This window comes from Cricetulus griseus, chromosome 3 (assembly GCF_003668045.3).
Source record: "Cricetulus griseus strain 17A/GY chromosome 3, alternate assembly CriGri-PICRH-1.0, whole genome shotgun sequence".
In the NCBI taxonomy this organism is placed as follows: domain Eukaryota; kingdom Metazoa; phylum Chordata; class Mammalia; order Rodentia; family Cricetidae; genus Cricetulus; species Cricetulus griseus.
The window spans coordinates 74,935,187-74,951,798 of record NC_048596.1 but is presented as its reverse complement, the minus strand read 5'-3'; the positions used below and the strand labels follow the sequence as shown (position 1 = coordinate 74,951,798).

Sequence of the window (16,612 nt, the reverse complement as noted above, 5' to 3'; positions counted from 1 at the left end):
TAAAACATAGAGGTTGGCAGCCCTGCAGGGATATGGGTGTGCTTAAGATGGCTTCTCGTCACTTACCATTGTGAGTAGAACAGAAATGCCTGCAGTAGGCAACCTTGAAATTAAAACGATGGCCAGGGCTGAACCTGTTAGTACAGGCCTGGAAGCCAGCCATTCACAGGTCCAAGGCAAGTAGGTTGTAGGTTGTAGGTTGTATTCCTGCTGAGGGCATTGATTAAGTGCCTTAACTGAGGGTATACCATGAAGGTATCAAAGCCAGAATCTGAGTGTATAATGCCAAAGAAAATGGGCAAGAGTGAGTTGATGCCAGGGTTCTCTGATGAACATGGAAAGGCCCCATGTCTCAGGGAAGGTCTTGTAATGTGGAGAAAGAAGAGTGAGAAAAAGATGGGACAACCAGAAGCCCCAGGAGACAGGCTGGCCCACAGAAGTGTGTGAGGAAAGCAGTAGCTGGCATAGAGGCCACCTCCCAGTGCAGTGGCATAGAGACCACCTCCCACAGCAGCAGAGCCAGGCAGGCACAGGGTAAGAGGGCAATGAGTGGAAGCCGGAGAAGGGACTGCAGCTCTGCCCAGACAGTTTATCGCCCACTGTTGCTTGTTCTCCTGATCTTTTCAAGAGAAGCCAGAGTCTGGGTTTTAAACTATCTCATTTAAAAGTGGTAATTAATTGAAATGTTCCAAACCTTCCCTGGGCCACAAAGCATGGCACAGCCTGCTCTTGAGCCATGGCTCTCCATGGAGTTGACCCTGAAGTCTGTTATCTGCCCAGTGTTTTCCAAATGTCAAGGCCCTGGAGAGTTGCTGATAGACCTGACCTGCAAGGCCGGAGGGGGTCTCTTGGTCCTAGGGAAGACAAACTTCTTGCTTCCTTTTGCCCTACACCATTCCTGTCTGAAGCCCAGGAGAATTAATACTAGCTAAAAAGTAATTCATCTTTTATGGAGACCTCAAGCAGGGTGTAGCAGCCCACCGTGACCTATCAGGAGACATGACTGTTCATCCTGCTTGCCCATGGGGTCAACTGGGAACTCTCACAATAAGGGGGTCTCAGCTCACCCTGAGATGCCAATTCTGAACAGCCAAAGTGAGGGGCCACTTGCTATGGCTTGAGGCTCACTTTTTTCTTTTTCCTTCCTCTCTCTTCTCTCTATGTTTCCCCTCCTCTTCCTTCCCCTCCTCTCTCCACTGTCCCTCTTGCCCCCTCCATCTTTCTTCTTCCTCTTCCCTTCCTTCTACCTCTCTTCTTCCTCCATCTCTGCCTCTTCCCTATTTCCCTCTCCTTTTCTCCTCCACCATCCCATCCTTCTCTTCTTCCATCTTTCCTCCTCTCTTCTCTTCTCCCTGTCTCCCTGACTCCTTGTCTCTCTTCTTCTCCAAATTCCTCCTCCTTCACATTTTCCTCCCTTCTCCCTCCCCTATCCTTTTCTTCTGTCTTCCTTCCCTTTCACTCAGTAAACTTATGGCTCCATAAAAGACATTGAGAAAGTCTGAATACCATAGCATCACCCCTTAGCTGCCAGTGAGAGTTGTGGGTAGGGATGTAGTCCCAGGCTCTAGGCACCCACATACCTCATGATAGGAAGGCAAGGCACACAGAAACAGACCCAAGGATTTCCTGGGCATGGGAGGGACAATGAATCTGGTAGAGAAACTGTGTAGATACCACTAAAACCTCTCTTTTCCCTGTTTCTCCCCAACCATCCTGTAGGTACCAGAGCTAGAGCTACAAGTCAGTCCTTCTGTCTCTGAAGTCAGCACACCGGAGCCAGGCATCTTCTACGGGCTGTGTGAGTACCTGTCCCAGGTCCCTGGCAGGTGCCTCTTTGCACTAGCAGAGAGACATAGTGGCATTTTGTACCCAGGCCATTTCTGTGCTTACTGGGGATCTGGACTTGGGAGCCTGGTGACCCCAGGTTGCTGCAGGCTCCGTAGGTGGAGTTGGTCTGGAACTTAGCCACAGCTCATCACTTACACAAAGCAAAGTAGTGTGTGTGTGTGTGTGTGTGTGTGTGTGTGTGTGTGTGTGTGTGGTGAGGCCCAGGTCCTCTGGAACCCATGATTTTAGGCAGATTATAAAGTGTTGGCTAATTTCACACATTGAAACACATAAGGCTGCAGCAGCCAGCATGCCTCCCTGAGTAGATCTCATCCGGGCTCCTGGGCCTCTCCCCTTCCTTCCAGACAGTTCTCTTAGTTCACTCACATCCTTGTCAGTCCTTCATTGTCTGGGGAAGCTCCAAGTCAGGGTCGTGGCTGTCTTCGATCTCCCCACCTCCCCGCAGGGTCCTGTTAACAGGCTCTCTGCATGCTCTGGCTGTCTTGCTTTCTCGCCCTCTCTGCTGCTGTGTCACTTGCTTTCAGTTTATCTCCTGAAAACAGAGCTGAAGTCCTACCCCACTTCTTCAGAAGCAGCTTTATACCTCCAGTTCCCAGTTCACCCCACCCTGGCCTGGCCCCTCCCCTTGCCACCTTAGTAGGTGGCAGGCTCCCATCTTCTCCTGGGTCTGAGTGCCTCTTCTGGCTCCCTGCCTGATCTGAGTGGGAGTCTCTAAAGCAGTTCTGAGGGAGGATGATTAGAGCCTTCCATCCCCACACTGAGGGACACACTGGACAGAGGCAAAGGTGGCTTCAGCAGCTAGATGAAAGCACAGAAGCTGCAGTGGCTACTGGTGATGTCTTTGAGTTGAGGGAAAGTTTAGTCTTCACATCCTATGTCCTCATGTCATAGGCTGCATCCTGGAAGGGCATGGCTTTCTGAAAGATAGTCATTAACTCAGGGAAGTAAGTGGGGCTGTGGCCTGCGAGGGTCTGGGTGGTGCCTAGTGCACACTGCACCTCCTCATGCTGGCTCTTCTGCAGCCCCTTTCCCCAAATACCTTCCTATTGTCCTCAGTAAAAACCCTCTGTCCCTTACCCACACAAAAGGAAAAGATGGTCATTTAGACAGAAAGAAGGTGACTTAATTTGAATCCTTACAGCTCCTTCCTTTCCTGGTCACTGAATTACTTTGGACTAATGAGCTGTAATTCTAGCACTTGAGAGGCAGGGGCAGCCTAAGGGGCAATCTTACCTGAATAAATGAATAAACAAATAAACAAATAAAGGAGCAGGGAGATAGTTCATTTGGCATACAAGCTGGAGGACCCCGGTAAATTTAGTTCCCAGCACCCACATAAAATCAGGGATGGCAATGCACATCTGTAATCCCTGGGGCTCTCTGACCACCAGTCTATCCTAACTGGTGTGCCCCAGGACCCAGTGTGGAAGAATGACACCTAAGGTTGTCCTCTGGCTTCCATATGCACACATACATACACCCTAATACACAGGAACACACACACACACACACACACACACACACACACACACACACACACACAATGGAAATTGAATTCAATCTGAATTCAGCAAAAGAAAATCTATTGGTTTATGCACCTAGAAGTTAGGGTCACTAGTTTCTTAAGCAACTGGATATAGGCAGGGAAATGATACCGTGGAGATTTGCTGTGTCTATTTTTCTACTCTGTCTGTGAATGTTACAGCTCTGGAGGGAAAGGTATCCTGACTTGTCAGGGAGTTAGGCTACATCTGGAGCTGCAAAGAGACAGCTTTGGAGACTGGAACTGCAATAGGACAGCTCTGGAATGTAAAAGGGAGTTTTATTGGTCTAAATAATAAACACCCAGAGTCAGATATAGAGGAAAATGTTGAGAGATCAGAGAGAAGGAGCAAGCCACTGCCACACCTTACCTTCTTAGCATCTCAACAGACAAGAGAGCGAGTTCCTCTTTCTCCCTGCTTATATCCTCTCTCTGCCCAGCCATTTCACTTCCTGTCTGTCTGTACAGACCTCCAAACCTCTATGGTTAGCTAGTGGCAAGCTCCATTCTCTGATCTTCAGACAGGCTTTATTTGTATCACCACACTGGAGGGAAAGGTATCATCATTTGTCAGGGAGTCAGGTTATACCTGGCGCTGCAAAGGGACAGCTCTGGAGGCTGGAGCTGCAATAGGACAGCTCTAGAGGGAAAGGTATCCTGACTTGTTGGGAAGTCAGGCTATACCTGAAGCTGGGGTGCAGTGGGGGATGGTCTCCCCGCAGGAGGTAGCAATCCTGCTCCTCTCCTAAGAGAGCTGTTACAGCTGAGCTCTACTTGGTTCCCCCAAGGAAACGTCCTAGCATGGCTATCTGCTTTTTCTGCTTCCTAGCATGGCTATCTGCTTCAGCTCCATCTGAAGATGTTACTTCTTCTGCTTCAGTCTGCTGAAGGAGAAGCCCCTGCAGAAACGTAGCTGCTCCAGTGAAAAGTTACTTTTTCTTCCTCCCAAGGGAGTTTCCCAGCGGATGTAACTGTTTCTTCTGGTTTTTCTGCTCAGCCCCCCTAAGGGAATGCCTCAGCAAAGTTCTTCTGCTCCACACCAGCAGATCTTCACCCAAACTTTTTTAAGAAAGAGATTCATTTGGGAAGGAGGAGTCCAGGAGAGTGGCTGCCTCTGCCAGGGTGGGAAAGGACAGCCAGCAACTGAACAGGCAGAGAGGCTTATGTAGGCCTTTTTAGGGGCGGAGCTTTCCCAGGGAGATTTTCTGCTCAGAGATTGGTGAGTTTTCCTGCTCAAAGATTGGTTAGTTTCAGTTGGTCAGGAGCAGAGCTGGCTCTGGTTTCAGGGCCAAACTGTCTCTTTTACTGACCTTTTTTAGTGTATGACTTTATTTTCAGGGCTAAGGTGTATTTCTTTCACTGGCACTGGTTCTAGGGCCAAAGTGTGAGGGTTTTTGTTTGTTTTGTTCTTTGTTGTTTGGTTTGTTTTTCTTTTTCTTTTTGTTTTTTGGCTCTGGTTTCAAAGTCAGGGTATGTTTCTTAGATTCTGGGTTCACATCCAGAGTGTGTGTCTTTCACTGGCTCTGGTTTCACGGCCGGGGCAGATTTCTTTCACTGCTCTGGTTTCAAGGCCTGGGTGGGTTTCTTTGCCTGATCCTTTCCCCCTACACTGTTCATCTCCATGGGGACCATACACCCATGACTCATGGGAGGGCCATGCACCAGGGCCTCATAGGAGCTTTGTGCTAACACCTACACATACTAGCAACCCCAGAACAGAAGCATGTCTACTGCCCAGCAGATACAGCTTCAGGATTAAGTCTCCGGGTCTAGCTTGTGTCTCAGGACTGTCCATAAGTCAATTATGTGATTTACCGTGGTGGAGATGAACAGTAGGAGATATGAAAACCATATCTGGCCAGACTTGGGGTTATTGGCTATCCCTGCAGCCTGGTTAAGAGTGGTCAACTGCCCAGACAACCTGTCTGAGCCAGGACCTCTCCCTGGAAGAGGAAGACAGGGGAAGGGGCTGCCAGGCAGAAGCTGCCACTGTCCTAGCTACCTAATAATTTATCCCAAAAGAAGAGCTGTTTGTCAATGTCCTTTGCACTGAACAAACGCAGTCTTTTTCAGAAATGATATTGCAGTGGCTGGGGAGATTGGCCCTGGATTAGAGCACTGGACCTCTCCACTGTGTTGTTCCCTCCCTTTTGCACCTAGAGCCCCAGGATCCCTACATCTCTTCTCTCTGAACCCTCATCCCATCCTCCACCTGCTCAGCAACCTGCACCAGTGGAATACACTTTACTAAAGCAGTCCTGGGGCAGGGAAGGGGGGCATCAGTGGGCAAACATGGCCAATCCTGTTCATGCTTTGAAAGGGAATATATGACTTGCTAATTTGCAGATGACACTCATTTGGGAAGTTTTGCAAATATCAGCCATGATGAATAGGGAAGAAGTCGAGAGGGCCAAAGCATGAGAGAAATAACAAAATTAATTTCCATTTGTATAACTACTAATTGATGCACCCGAGGAAAATGAATATGGATATCAGCTCACAAGGAGAGCCATTGCTTTCAGAGCTCCGGATCAATGGGATCAGGTGCATCTTGCCAGACACAAAGGGACTGCAAGCATGGGAAAGGCTTGTTACCAGGGAGAGGCGGCATTTCTGCCTCTTCATGTCCCTCCCTTCACAATCTACTCCCTCCTCCACCTCCAGGCCTTCTCCATCCAAGACACTCCTTACCCCACTCTGTCACTTGGATCAGTCCCGTCTGTCTTGTCCTTCTTTGTTCAAACCAGTAGGCTCTGTTGCCTCCTAAACAGACCTTGATTCTGTCTGTCCCCTGCTGCCCTCTCCCACTGTGAACACTCTCAGTGAGGTCACTGATTACTGGTGTCTTCCCTGCCTGGCTTCCTTTATGGTCCTGCTGCAGTCCTTCCAAGACACAGTTCAGCCCACACCACTACCCTGGTGCCATATTTGGGCCACCATGGTAGGGCACACCCGTAGTCCCAGTACTCAGGAGGCTGAGCCTGGAGGATCACTGGTTCCAAGGCCATCCTAGATCACAGAGAGATCTTGCCTCAACAAAACAAACAAAACAAGTAACCTGTTGTAACTTCCCATTGCTATGTCATGAACATCTCGCCTTCCACACAGGACTGAGCCCTGCCTCCTTTTCTAGTCTAACACTCCTCTCCTCTCCTCTCTTGGCCAGCTGCTTTCATATGAAGGCCCAACTTGTTCTCTCCATCTAGCGTGCTCTTCCTCTAGAAGTGTAGCATAGCATGCCCCTTGTTAGCATGCAGCTCTCAGCCCAGGTGCCACCCCCCGCTCCCACTCTGCCACGATCCACCCCACCGAGTCACTGGGATTGGGCTTGCAGCGGTGTATGCAGCTGTGGTCCTCAGCATTGGCCAGGTGTCTACTGACTGCAGAATGAGCACTGTTCACACCAAGACTCACTGCTGTTTCTCCCACAGCTCTAGTTCTAAAACCACAGTTGGCACACACAGACAATCAGTGAGGCCTCGCTTACCATTCACTATAAATTAGGGGGACGCATCCACTGGCCACCTACCTACTTTTCTATCAATCAGAGGTTTCAAAACAAAACTTGATTAAGCATCTATTTGTTGGACACTGCTGTTCCAGGCTCTGGGGATAGAACAGTCAGTCCTGGCCTCAGGGAAGTAAACAAGCACATTAATGTAGAATATCTCTTGAGGTTAGGATGAAAGCAAGTGGAACAAGGGCCGGGAGAGTGGGGGGCACTGTCAGAAAATGGCTGAGAGATGAATGTGGCCAGTAAAGGAATACATCCTTCAGCTTTTGCTGCAGAACAAACCCACAGCAGAGCGCCTGGATGCAGTGCTCTACAGCCATCAGTACTCACAATTCTGTGGCTAGTTCACCTCACCCGAGCCACTCAGGCGTTCTCCCGCTTCCTGCTCATGCCTCTGAACACCCAGCACATGGGCCAGCAACTGCCTGCATGTACTGCTGCTGGCCAGAGCACCCAGTGACTGAGCTGCCTTGGCATCAGTGCAGGACAGAAAGAGGAGACAACCTCCTGTGCACACAGTCCGCTCTGCTGGTCAAAGTCAGCCATGCCGCCCAGCTGCAGAGTGGAGAAGCTGACCCACCTCTGGAGGGGAAGCTGCAGGGCCACAGGCTGGAGGGCCAGCCTACTTGTTTTGCTCCACACCCTGGAGGGTATGTGTTCATGACAACAAGTCTGATCTTAGGACCCAAGTCCTCATCACCCCCTAATGCTCGGGCTGACTTTGGCACCACAGAGAGGAAGTTTGCAGGCTGAGTCACAGAGAAGATGCTGGGAAATGACAGGGCACAGGACAAGATGTCAAGTTCAGGGAGGTGAGAGGTTGTAACCTGGCCCCCAGAGTGTCTGGAAGTTTGCGGGGCTCACAGATGCTCATGTAAGAAATATGGAGTACCTCATGACCCAGGCTTTCTGCCAGCTCTGCCTGTCATGCTGTCATTCAGAAGTCTAAAGAGTTGAACTTTAGAACTCAGGCAGGAGCTAAAACAGGCCAAGTACCTCCAGGGATAGAAAGCCCCTGAGCTTGACCCTGCTCTACTGGGAATAGGGCAACTCCAGCCAAGCATATGACAGGGTGATAGGGTATGACCCAGAGACCAATAGAAGGGAACCTTTCTGGGCAATGGAATGAGTCACCCGGCAGGTGTATCGCAGGGCCACAGGAGGTCTGCCGAGGTGGTCTCTGGTGAAGCAGGGTGGGAGCTGAGGAGGAAGGGTGGGGTCAGCAGCCACTTTTCTCAGCGTGAACACAGTGAGGGCTCATAAGAGGAGTCCATTTGCATACAACGGCAAACGGGGTGTGGGGCTTCCTAGTGTGACTGTCTCATTTAGTTACTGTCAGACATTCATTGGCACTGAGCCTTTACTATATGCCAGGCACTGTGCCAGTACCTGGGTACATAATAGTCTAGAAAAAAAAAAAAGTGGGGTCCTTTTCTAAGGAGTCAGCCACCTGGCAGGTCATGTGGGCGCTTACTAAGTAGGGGCCTTCAGAGTTTGGTGGGGGAAGTCTACAGAGACATGACGGGCTATAAGTGTGGCACTGACCTGGCTCGAAAACACAAGCACAGTCCAGGGAAGAGGAGCAGTGTGTGTAAAGGCCTTGTGGTAGAAGAAAGATATAGAGAAATAGAACAATTGAGAGATCATCTGGGGAGAACTAGGGGTTCCAGTGCCTCATGAGGTCTGGGGAGTTAGAAGCCAGGAGAGGAACACCTCACCATGAAACAGCATGAGGGAGCTAACAGTGTTCAAAGCATGGTGTGAGGTGATCCAGCCATTCATGGGTTTTCTGTCTGCAGGACGTCCTGGTAGTGGTCTGGGTCTGAGGACCCCTGAGAGTAGGTCCATGAGGGGCAAGTGGAGAGGCTGAAGGGCAGCTCTCTTCTGGCTCCAGAGTCTCTGGTGGTGACTGACTTCCTTCCCTCACAGGTCTTCGGCTAAACTTCACAGCCTCCTGGGGTGACTTGCACTACATAGGGCTCACTGGCCTGGAAGTAGTGGGCAAGGATGGCCAGGCCCTGCCCATCCACCAGCACCAGCTCTCTGCCTCTCCCAGGGACTTAAATGACCTGCCCGAGTACACAGATGACTCTCGGACCCTAGACAAGTAAGTAGTAGAAGCTTGGCTGTGGCAATCGGGGTCAATGGACATGCTCTGTGTCCCAGGCATCAGGCATACATCAGACACTGCTGGGAAGGTATGTAGCCAAAAGAAGTGGAGGTGCCCCTTTGTATAGGTGACCCCTGTTAAGGGGCAGGCAGGTTACAAAGTCAGGCTGCTGTATTTGTAGGTGCTGCGTGTGTGCCGTGATAGCGCACTGGCCTCAGCCAGGCCCTCGCTCAGCCATAGTCTGTTGGTCTCGGCTTTTGCATATGCCTGCCCTAGGCCTCTCTCCGCCTCTGCAAACTGGAAAGTGAAAAGAAAGTTTCTGCAAGCCGAGATGGATGCTCTGCTTCCTACACATTCCAGATACCATGACCAGGGTGAACAGACAAGTTTTTATAGTATCCATTCACATGGACACCTGTCACTCATACTGGCACTTGGACTCCTGCTCTGGACAGCTGTCTTAGTTAGGTTTCTGTTGCTGCAAAGAAAAACTATGACCAAAAAGCAAGTTGGGGATGAAACGGTTTTTTCAGCTTATACTTCCAAATTGCTGTTCATCATTAAAAGAAGTCAGAACAGGAACTCAAGCAGGGCAGGAACCTGGATGCAGAAACCATGGAGGAGTGCTGCTTACTGGCTTGCTTCCCTTGGCTTGCTCAGCCTGCTTTCTTATAGAACACAGGACCACCAGCTCAGGGAAGGCACACCATACAATGGGCAGGGCCCTCCCCCATTGGTGACTAATTGAGAAATGCTTTACAGCTGGATCTCATGGAGGCATTTCCTCAGCTCCTTCCTCTCAGATGTCTCAAGTTAACACACAAAACCAGCCAGTACAACAGCTATGTGAATTTAATTGAGTCAAGGAGAGTTTGAGGGATGGGAGTTCAAATCTCTTCTCTGCTTTAAGTTTCCAAACCTCACAGCTGTAACAGTAAGGACAACATAGCCAAAAGTGCAAGTGCCACTTTGGAATGTTAGGTTCCAGGCTGTTAATAGATTACAGATGTCCATCCATGAAAGCCACAAACATAGACTAAGAGTCATTATTGTTATCCCTATGTATAGAGGAGGAAGCTGAAGTCAGAAAGTGGCCACGAGTGCCCAGACTGGTTAAGTAGAGTCATGCTTTGAACAATAAGCCACGGGATACTCCAGCTTGGCACTTAACTGCTGAGTTGGGGATCTCCCATGCCTCAGTTTCTTCATCCATAAACCGTGAAAATAATCCCCATGATTACAGGTTGGGAGTAGAATGATCACATTGCAGCCCCTTGTCCTGGCTGTCTGTGGCCGCTTTGTCCCTTTAAGATGGCTCTTCACTGTGGCCTTCATCCTCTCCTGGCACTGACTGTTTGGGGCCACCCTGGCCTGTAGATCCTGGCAGGTCAGCTGGAGGACCTAGACCTAAGCCTACAAGCTGCTCCAGGCCAACTGCAGGAGAAACCCTGTGTGTCCATTCCTGTCACCCACTTGCTCATCACCCCACAGAAGTCCTGACAGCTTCTTGTCCAATCATAATGTCATCTTTAAACACTTCCATGGGCATCTCTAACCAGGAAGCACTTGAACAGGCAAAAATACATTCAATGTCCTTGTCAAACCTAAATCTGTAAGTAGTGGTGTCTGAACCAGTAGACAGCCCTCTTGCAGCTTGTGTACTTGAGCTAAGGTTCAGGTAGCCATGTATGCCATTGGCTGAGAAGCCCTCGAGCTTCAGGGGACTTGTTTTACTTCCTTTCTTCCTTCATTTATTTTTATTTTTTAGGTTAGAATACAAAGCAGTGGGTTTCATTAAGGCAACTTCATATACCCATCATTATACGTGTTTTCACTCCTCCCCTCCCCCACCCTCTCTAGTTAGCTTCCTTTCTTCTCCCAGTTAAGCCACTTCTGATGCCCTATTTTAAGTGTCCCATTTTGCTTCTATCTCCATCTTAAGATCTCTCCTTTCCTTCCAGCGATTCCCTTTCTAGGTTTTTTTTTTTTTTTTAATATAGACGCACAGGTACCCCCCCCCCCCACATAGAATATAAGGTTTAGGCTCCATATTTGAGAAAACACACAGCATTTGTCTTAGTCTGGCCTGTTTCTCTTAACACTCCTAGCTGTGTCTGTTTTCCTGCACCCACAATGATGATTTCTTTGTGAATGCACAAAATTCCATTGCATGTATGCACCACGTTGCCATTCAGCTATTGGTGGGCATCTAAACTCAGTCCCTTTCCTAAACTGTATGCTGCAGCAGTAAACATGAATGTGCAAGCATCTCTTGGTGTGTATGCTGACTTCTAGTCTTTGGGGATATGCCCAGGAGACTTGCAGCTGGGTCATATGGTAGATCTATTTTCAGGGTTTTGAAAGACCTCCATAATGACTTCTATGACTCCTAACAGCAGGAATGAGGGGTCCTCTTTCTCCACATTCCCCCCAGCTTTGGCTGCCATTTGTTTTCTTGATGGGGTGAGATTGATTCTCAAGGTAGTTTCCCTGATTGTTAGGGATGCTGATTTTTTTTCAAATATTTATTGGCCATTTGTATCTCTTCTCTTAAGAATTGTCTGCTCACTTCACTGGTTGATTGGATAGGTTTGGGATGTTTAATTTTTGTAATTATTTATGCATATGGATATTAATCCTGTCTTATATGTAGCTGATAAACATTTCTCCCCATTCTATAGACTCTCTTCCCTCTGGAGGCGTGCTCGTCTCCATGGTACTGTTTTAAGACAGGGTCTCTCATTGTTTACCAACCGGATTTCAAGTTCAGGATCCTCCTGCTTCGGTCCCAACACCAACTCGTCTCTTCAGTGTTTTGTTTGTTTGTTTGTTTGTTTCTCTATTTTTCTTTTATTGAAAATAGTTTTTTGTTTCAGCTAGGTGTGGTGGTGCAGGTCTCTAATGCCAGCACTCAGGAGGCAGAGGCAGGCAGATCTCTGAATTTGAGGCCAGCCTGGTCTACAGAGTGAGTAGGATGGCTAGGGCTACACAGAGAAATGTGTCTTGAAAACAAAAACAAGAAAAGATTTTTTTTCATTCAATACATTCTGTTTATGGTTCCCCTCCCCAACTCCTGAATTCCTCCCCACTTCCCCTCCCATTTTCTATCTCTCATTAGAAAACAAAAGGGAATCTAAAGAATAATAATAAACTAAAATAACAAAACAAAAACAAATAGAAAAACCAAAAACCCCATAAGAATGTCATATAGACACAGAGACAAACACATTTGCACACACACAGGAATCCTACAAAAACACAAAACTGGAAGCCATACTATATATGCAAAGGACCTGTAAGGTTTAAAAACAAACAAAAAAATCTGCCTTGACAAAACATGAGACAGAGAACCTTCAAAGATGCCTCTGAGTTCTTGTTCAGCTGGCCATCTATTTCTGACATGGGGCTGCCCTTAAGCCATCTCAGATTCTGGGAGCACCTGTGTCCATTTGTGTATTCATTTGCAATATTTATTTTCATTTGTTTGAAATTCTAGGGATAGAACCCAGAGCCTTTGGCATGTAAGGCAAGCATTTACCACCCAGTGCCCGCCCTCCCCAGCTTTCTGATATGGCAGCATGGCCCAGACTCTTCTTGTCTCTCTTGACCCAACCTGGCCTCCACCATACCCCTGTAATGACAGGGTCCTAGTGGTGGCCATAGTGTTTAGAGACCCTGATCTAGGCATGAGAGAGGCTTCTTACTATTGGGTGTCTTGGGGCAGAACAAGGAGACTGCCCAGGAGGAGGCTTCTTTTGCTACCAGCCTCTTTGCCATCCATCTCCAGTGTCCCCTCTCCCAAAACCCTACAACAGTCTTTCTGGCAGCCAATCTCCAAGACGGAGGTAATTGCTTTGGAAGGAAACAGCAGTCGGCAGCAGCCAGCTTCCTTCACAAACAGCAGGATCGGCCTGCCGAATTTCCTCAGTTTTAACATGCCAGCAATTGTAAGACACACCATCCATCAATTTAATAACAGCCTTTTAGAGCACAGGAGAGAGAACGCTTTACCTCCGTAGATGAACACTTAGATTTATTCTAAACCTCAAACTATCAAATGGTAAGGGGGAAAGTTGGTTTTAGATAAAGGAACTGTGGCCACAAGCCTGAGCCCACAGGACAGTGTTCCCCAAGGGTCCAAGGGTAGTATGGTGTGGGGCTGATTGTCTCTGGGGCCAGGTCTCCAAGTGGCCATGCCACACAGAGGACCAAAGTTGGGTCTAGGCTGAGGGGACTGAGGCAGGGACAGATGCAGTAAGGCTGAGGTAACTGGTTTGGAAACCACTCCTGCTGTCTGGGGTTTCCCTGGGACACTCAGACCTGTGGCTACCAAGCAGGTTGGCTCATTGCAAGCATGGACCCACCTGCCTCTTCTGGCGCTTGTCCCTAGCCCAGGTCTGCTGGGTTCCCTCATGTTTTAGAGACCTTACCAAGAGAGATGGGATGCACTCCCTCAACTGTGCCCTACACCTACACCTTTCAGAACATTTGGGCAACAGAGAAAAGACTCAAGGTCATGACCTCATTCCCAGCTTGAAATGGTCCCTGCTTTGTGTGGTCTGCCTGCCTGGCCACACCACAGCATCTCACGATAGTCTTTTTCCCCCGTAAACCACAGCACGTCCTCGGGTGCCTGCATCACAGCTCTGTGATGAGTTTATTTCTGGGGCCAGCCTTCCTGATGTGCAGAATAGCAATCACTAGCAGAAGTCCCCCACCCCGGGGACTCCAAAGGGGGCACACCTGTCTGTTAGCCTGGCAAGGATGAGTGCCTCTCAGCTCCTCCTTGAGCATACACTGTTTTTACCCCTTCTTAAGATTGACTTCACTGTTCACCCACCTCCCAAGACACAGGCGGATGAGGGATGCAGGCTTTCTGGAAGCCTCCCTCCATCTTGTTGACCTGCCCTCCTTGCCTGCAGGTTAATCGATGGCATGAACATCACCACCGAGGATGACCACATGTGGCTGATCCCCTTTTCCCCTGGGTTGGACCATGTGGTTATGATCCACTTTGACAGAGCCCAAAGCATTGCTGGCCTGCGCTTCTGGAACTACAATAAATCTCCCGAGGACACCTACCGAGGGGTAAGCTGGGCAGAGCGGAGTCCACTGTCAGGGAGGCAGGCAGCATGATGAATGGCTGGTGTGGGTGCTGGAGAGGAGTATAAATCCTCCAGAATCTTCCAAATGGAGCGGGGGTGACATCCAGGGAGAGAGCAAGCTGTTTCCTTTTGCACACAGCAGACATAGTCCACAGCCCAGGGCAGCCTAAGGAACTGCAGGGCTTGTTTCTCCTGTGGCTCTCCCCTTCCTACACCATCCAGGGTTGTCAGCTATGGGCTCCCTGTCTATTGAGCACTGGGGAGGGTGCTACGAGGCCGGCTTGTGTGCCTTCCTCACTTCATCAGGTTCTTTTTTTTTGGGGGGGGGGTTTCGAGACAGGGTTTCTCTGTGTAGTTTTGGAGCCTATCCTGGCACTCGCTCTCTAGACCAGGCTGGCCTTGAACTCACCAAGATCTGCCTGCCTCTGCTTCCCGAGTGCTGGGATTAAAGGCATGCGCCACCAATGCCGGGCTCTTCATCAGGTTCTCTTACTGCCTCCTTTTACTGCCGTACCTCTCAGGGTTCTAAGGAAGGCTGGGAAAGGATTTGCTACTCTCTTGGGAACTACACAACTAGAGTCTGGGCTCAGCCTGTCAAGCTTGGAGCCCACACTCTCTTTCAATGTTGGTGGAAAGGCATGGGTAGCAAGTAGCCTCAGAATGCTCATAGCCTTTGCAGTTTGCTGATGGATCCCAGCAACATGGCTAGAGATTCCTGCCTGGACAGCGTGTGTGTGTGTGTGTGTGTGTGTGTGTGTGTGTGTGTGTGTGTGTGTGTGTGTGTGTACGCGCACGTGCGCACACTCAGTATGCTCTCACTGAGCACAGTGCCACTATCTGTCAGAAGGACCAGCTGGGTGTCTGTTTTGTACCCAGAAAGGACTTGCTAGGTGCTGAGTAGAAAGAGGGAAGCTGTGCCCATCTCTCAGGTGGGGAGGGAGATGAAGGGAGGCTGGAGGCCTGCACAGCACTGGTGGTAGAGGTTGTGCTCTTGAGCTAGTGCCTTTGACCATCTTACCACACTGCCATGGGCCACTGCCACTGGTGTCTGGGGTCCCCCACCAAGTCCCAAAACTCCCCTGAGTCTGAAACACATGGATAGGAAGCACAGGTAAGTATCCTTTGGGTAGAGGCCTTACTCCAAGTATCTTGTGCCCAGCCCCAACATTGTGTCTGAAATGCAACATGACCGTCCCGGAACTCAGGCCTGGCCAGATGTCCTGGAATGGTAGAAAAGCATCCACTGTCTTAGGCCTCAGGCAAGCTATGTCTCCTTTGCTAGGTCAAAATTGCCCATGTGTCCCTGGATGGCCTGTGCGTGTCTCCTGCAGAAGGTTTTCTTATCCGAAAGGGGCCTGGAAACTGTCACTTTGATTTTGCACAAGAAATCCTCTTTGGGGACTACATGCAGACCCGGCTGTCACCAGCACCCACCAGGAGGTGAGGGAATGTGGGCTGGCCCACCAGTGTCTTCTGTGTGTGCACCCAAAGGGCTGGAGCTGTCTAGACACAGCGTCTCTTCCCCAGCCCCAATTCAGAAAAGGAACAGGTGGGCAGCTCTCATTTGTGTTTTACCCATTTGCAGCCTCCAACATCTGAGCACCAAAGGCCACAATAGGTAAACAAACAACCTTCATTCCCCATTGGCAAAATTGTAACAGTATCCTTGAACAGGATAAGGATAGTCCAAGGAGGGCTATAGAGAGGCTGGAGTTGTACTTGTCTCTGTAGCGCTGTGTAGCCTAGAACTCACTATGTAGACTAGGCTGGCCTTGAACTCACAGAGATCTTCCTGTTTCTTAGAATCTGCATTTGGAAGCTGGGATTTTATACCCATTTTACAGAAGTAGAAACTGAGGCCTGGACTGGGGATCATGAAGCCAACAGTGCTCAGGGCTTCCCCATCTGTTCCCTTTCTCTTCTGCATCCCCATCCTGCCCACATTCCAGGGCCTTTGCTATGCCCAGCTTTGACTGTTGTGAGAGGCCTCCTCAGGCCTCTATCCATCCAAATGGCCTGTCACACCAGGCACCTGCCTGCCCCAACAGCAGCACCTAGCCCTCAGTCTAGCAAACTGCTCCTCTAGGACAGCAAGGGGTGTCGTTAAGAGTGACCCCAGAGGGACATCCACTCAGCCACTCACCAGCTGCTTGGCCTTCCCCAGTGGCTTCATCACTCTGTCCAGGTATCCCCAGCTCTAGGCTACTCTGAGGACTGCAAGGGTCTGTAACAGAGAAGAGCTGAGTCCTCTCTGCCACTCACATGCTGCATCTCCCCTGGGCAAGGGGCAGCCCACACAGGATCCACTGCACTGCTGTATCTGCAGCCCATGGCTGAGGAGTGTCTCTCAGTGACCCTGGAACAGAAAGGTTCACAGTGCTGTTTTGGTCTCTTTCCAGACTGGATTCAAAGAGCCTGGAGCGAGCCAGCATGGACTATGAGGCTCCACTCATGCCCTGTGGCTGTATCCTTCTCCTAGGCTTTGGAATGCT

At 49.6% G+C, this 16,612-nt stretch overlaps 1 protein-coding gene across 10 annotated transcripts in view; it reads left to right on the top strand.

The window, feature by feature from the left end:
* The window catches only part of Katnip (katanin interacting protein), a 176,469-nt gene that overhangs the window by 152,408 nt on the left and 7,449 nt on the right, over positions 1–16,612 (top strand). For 8 of the 10 annotated variants that reach the window (XM_027404700.2, XM_027404697.2, XM_027404704.2 and 5 more), the window contains 5 exons: positions 1,720–1,798; positions 8,835–9,012; positions 13,938–14,103; positions 15,403–15,560; positions 16,520–16,584. In XM_027404700.2, the coding sequence (XP_027260501.1) occupies positions 1,720–1,798; positions 8,835–9,012; positions 13,938–14,103; positions 15,403–15,560; positions 16,520–16,584 (646 nt within the window). The remainder of the gene's footprint in view (positions 1–1,719; positions 1,799–8,834; positions 9,013–13,937; positions 14,104–15,402; positions 15,561–16,519; positions 16,585–16,612) is intronic. The other 2 variants (XM_035442233.1, XM_035442232.1) reach the window with 2 other exon arrangements.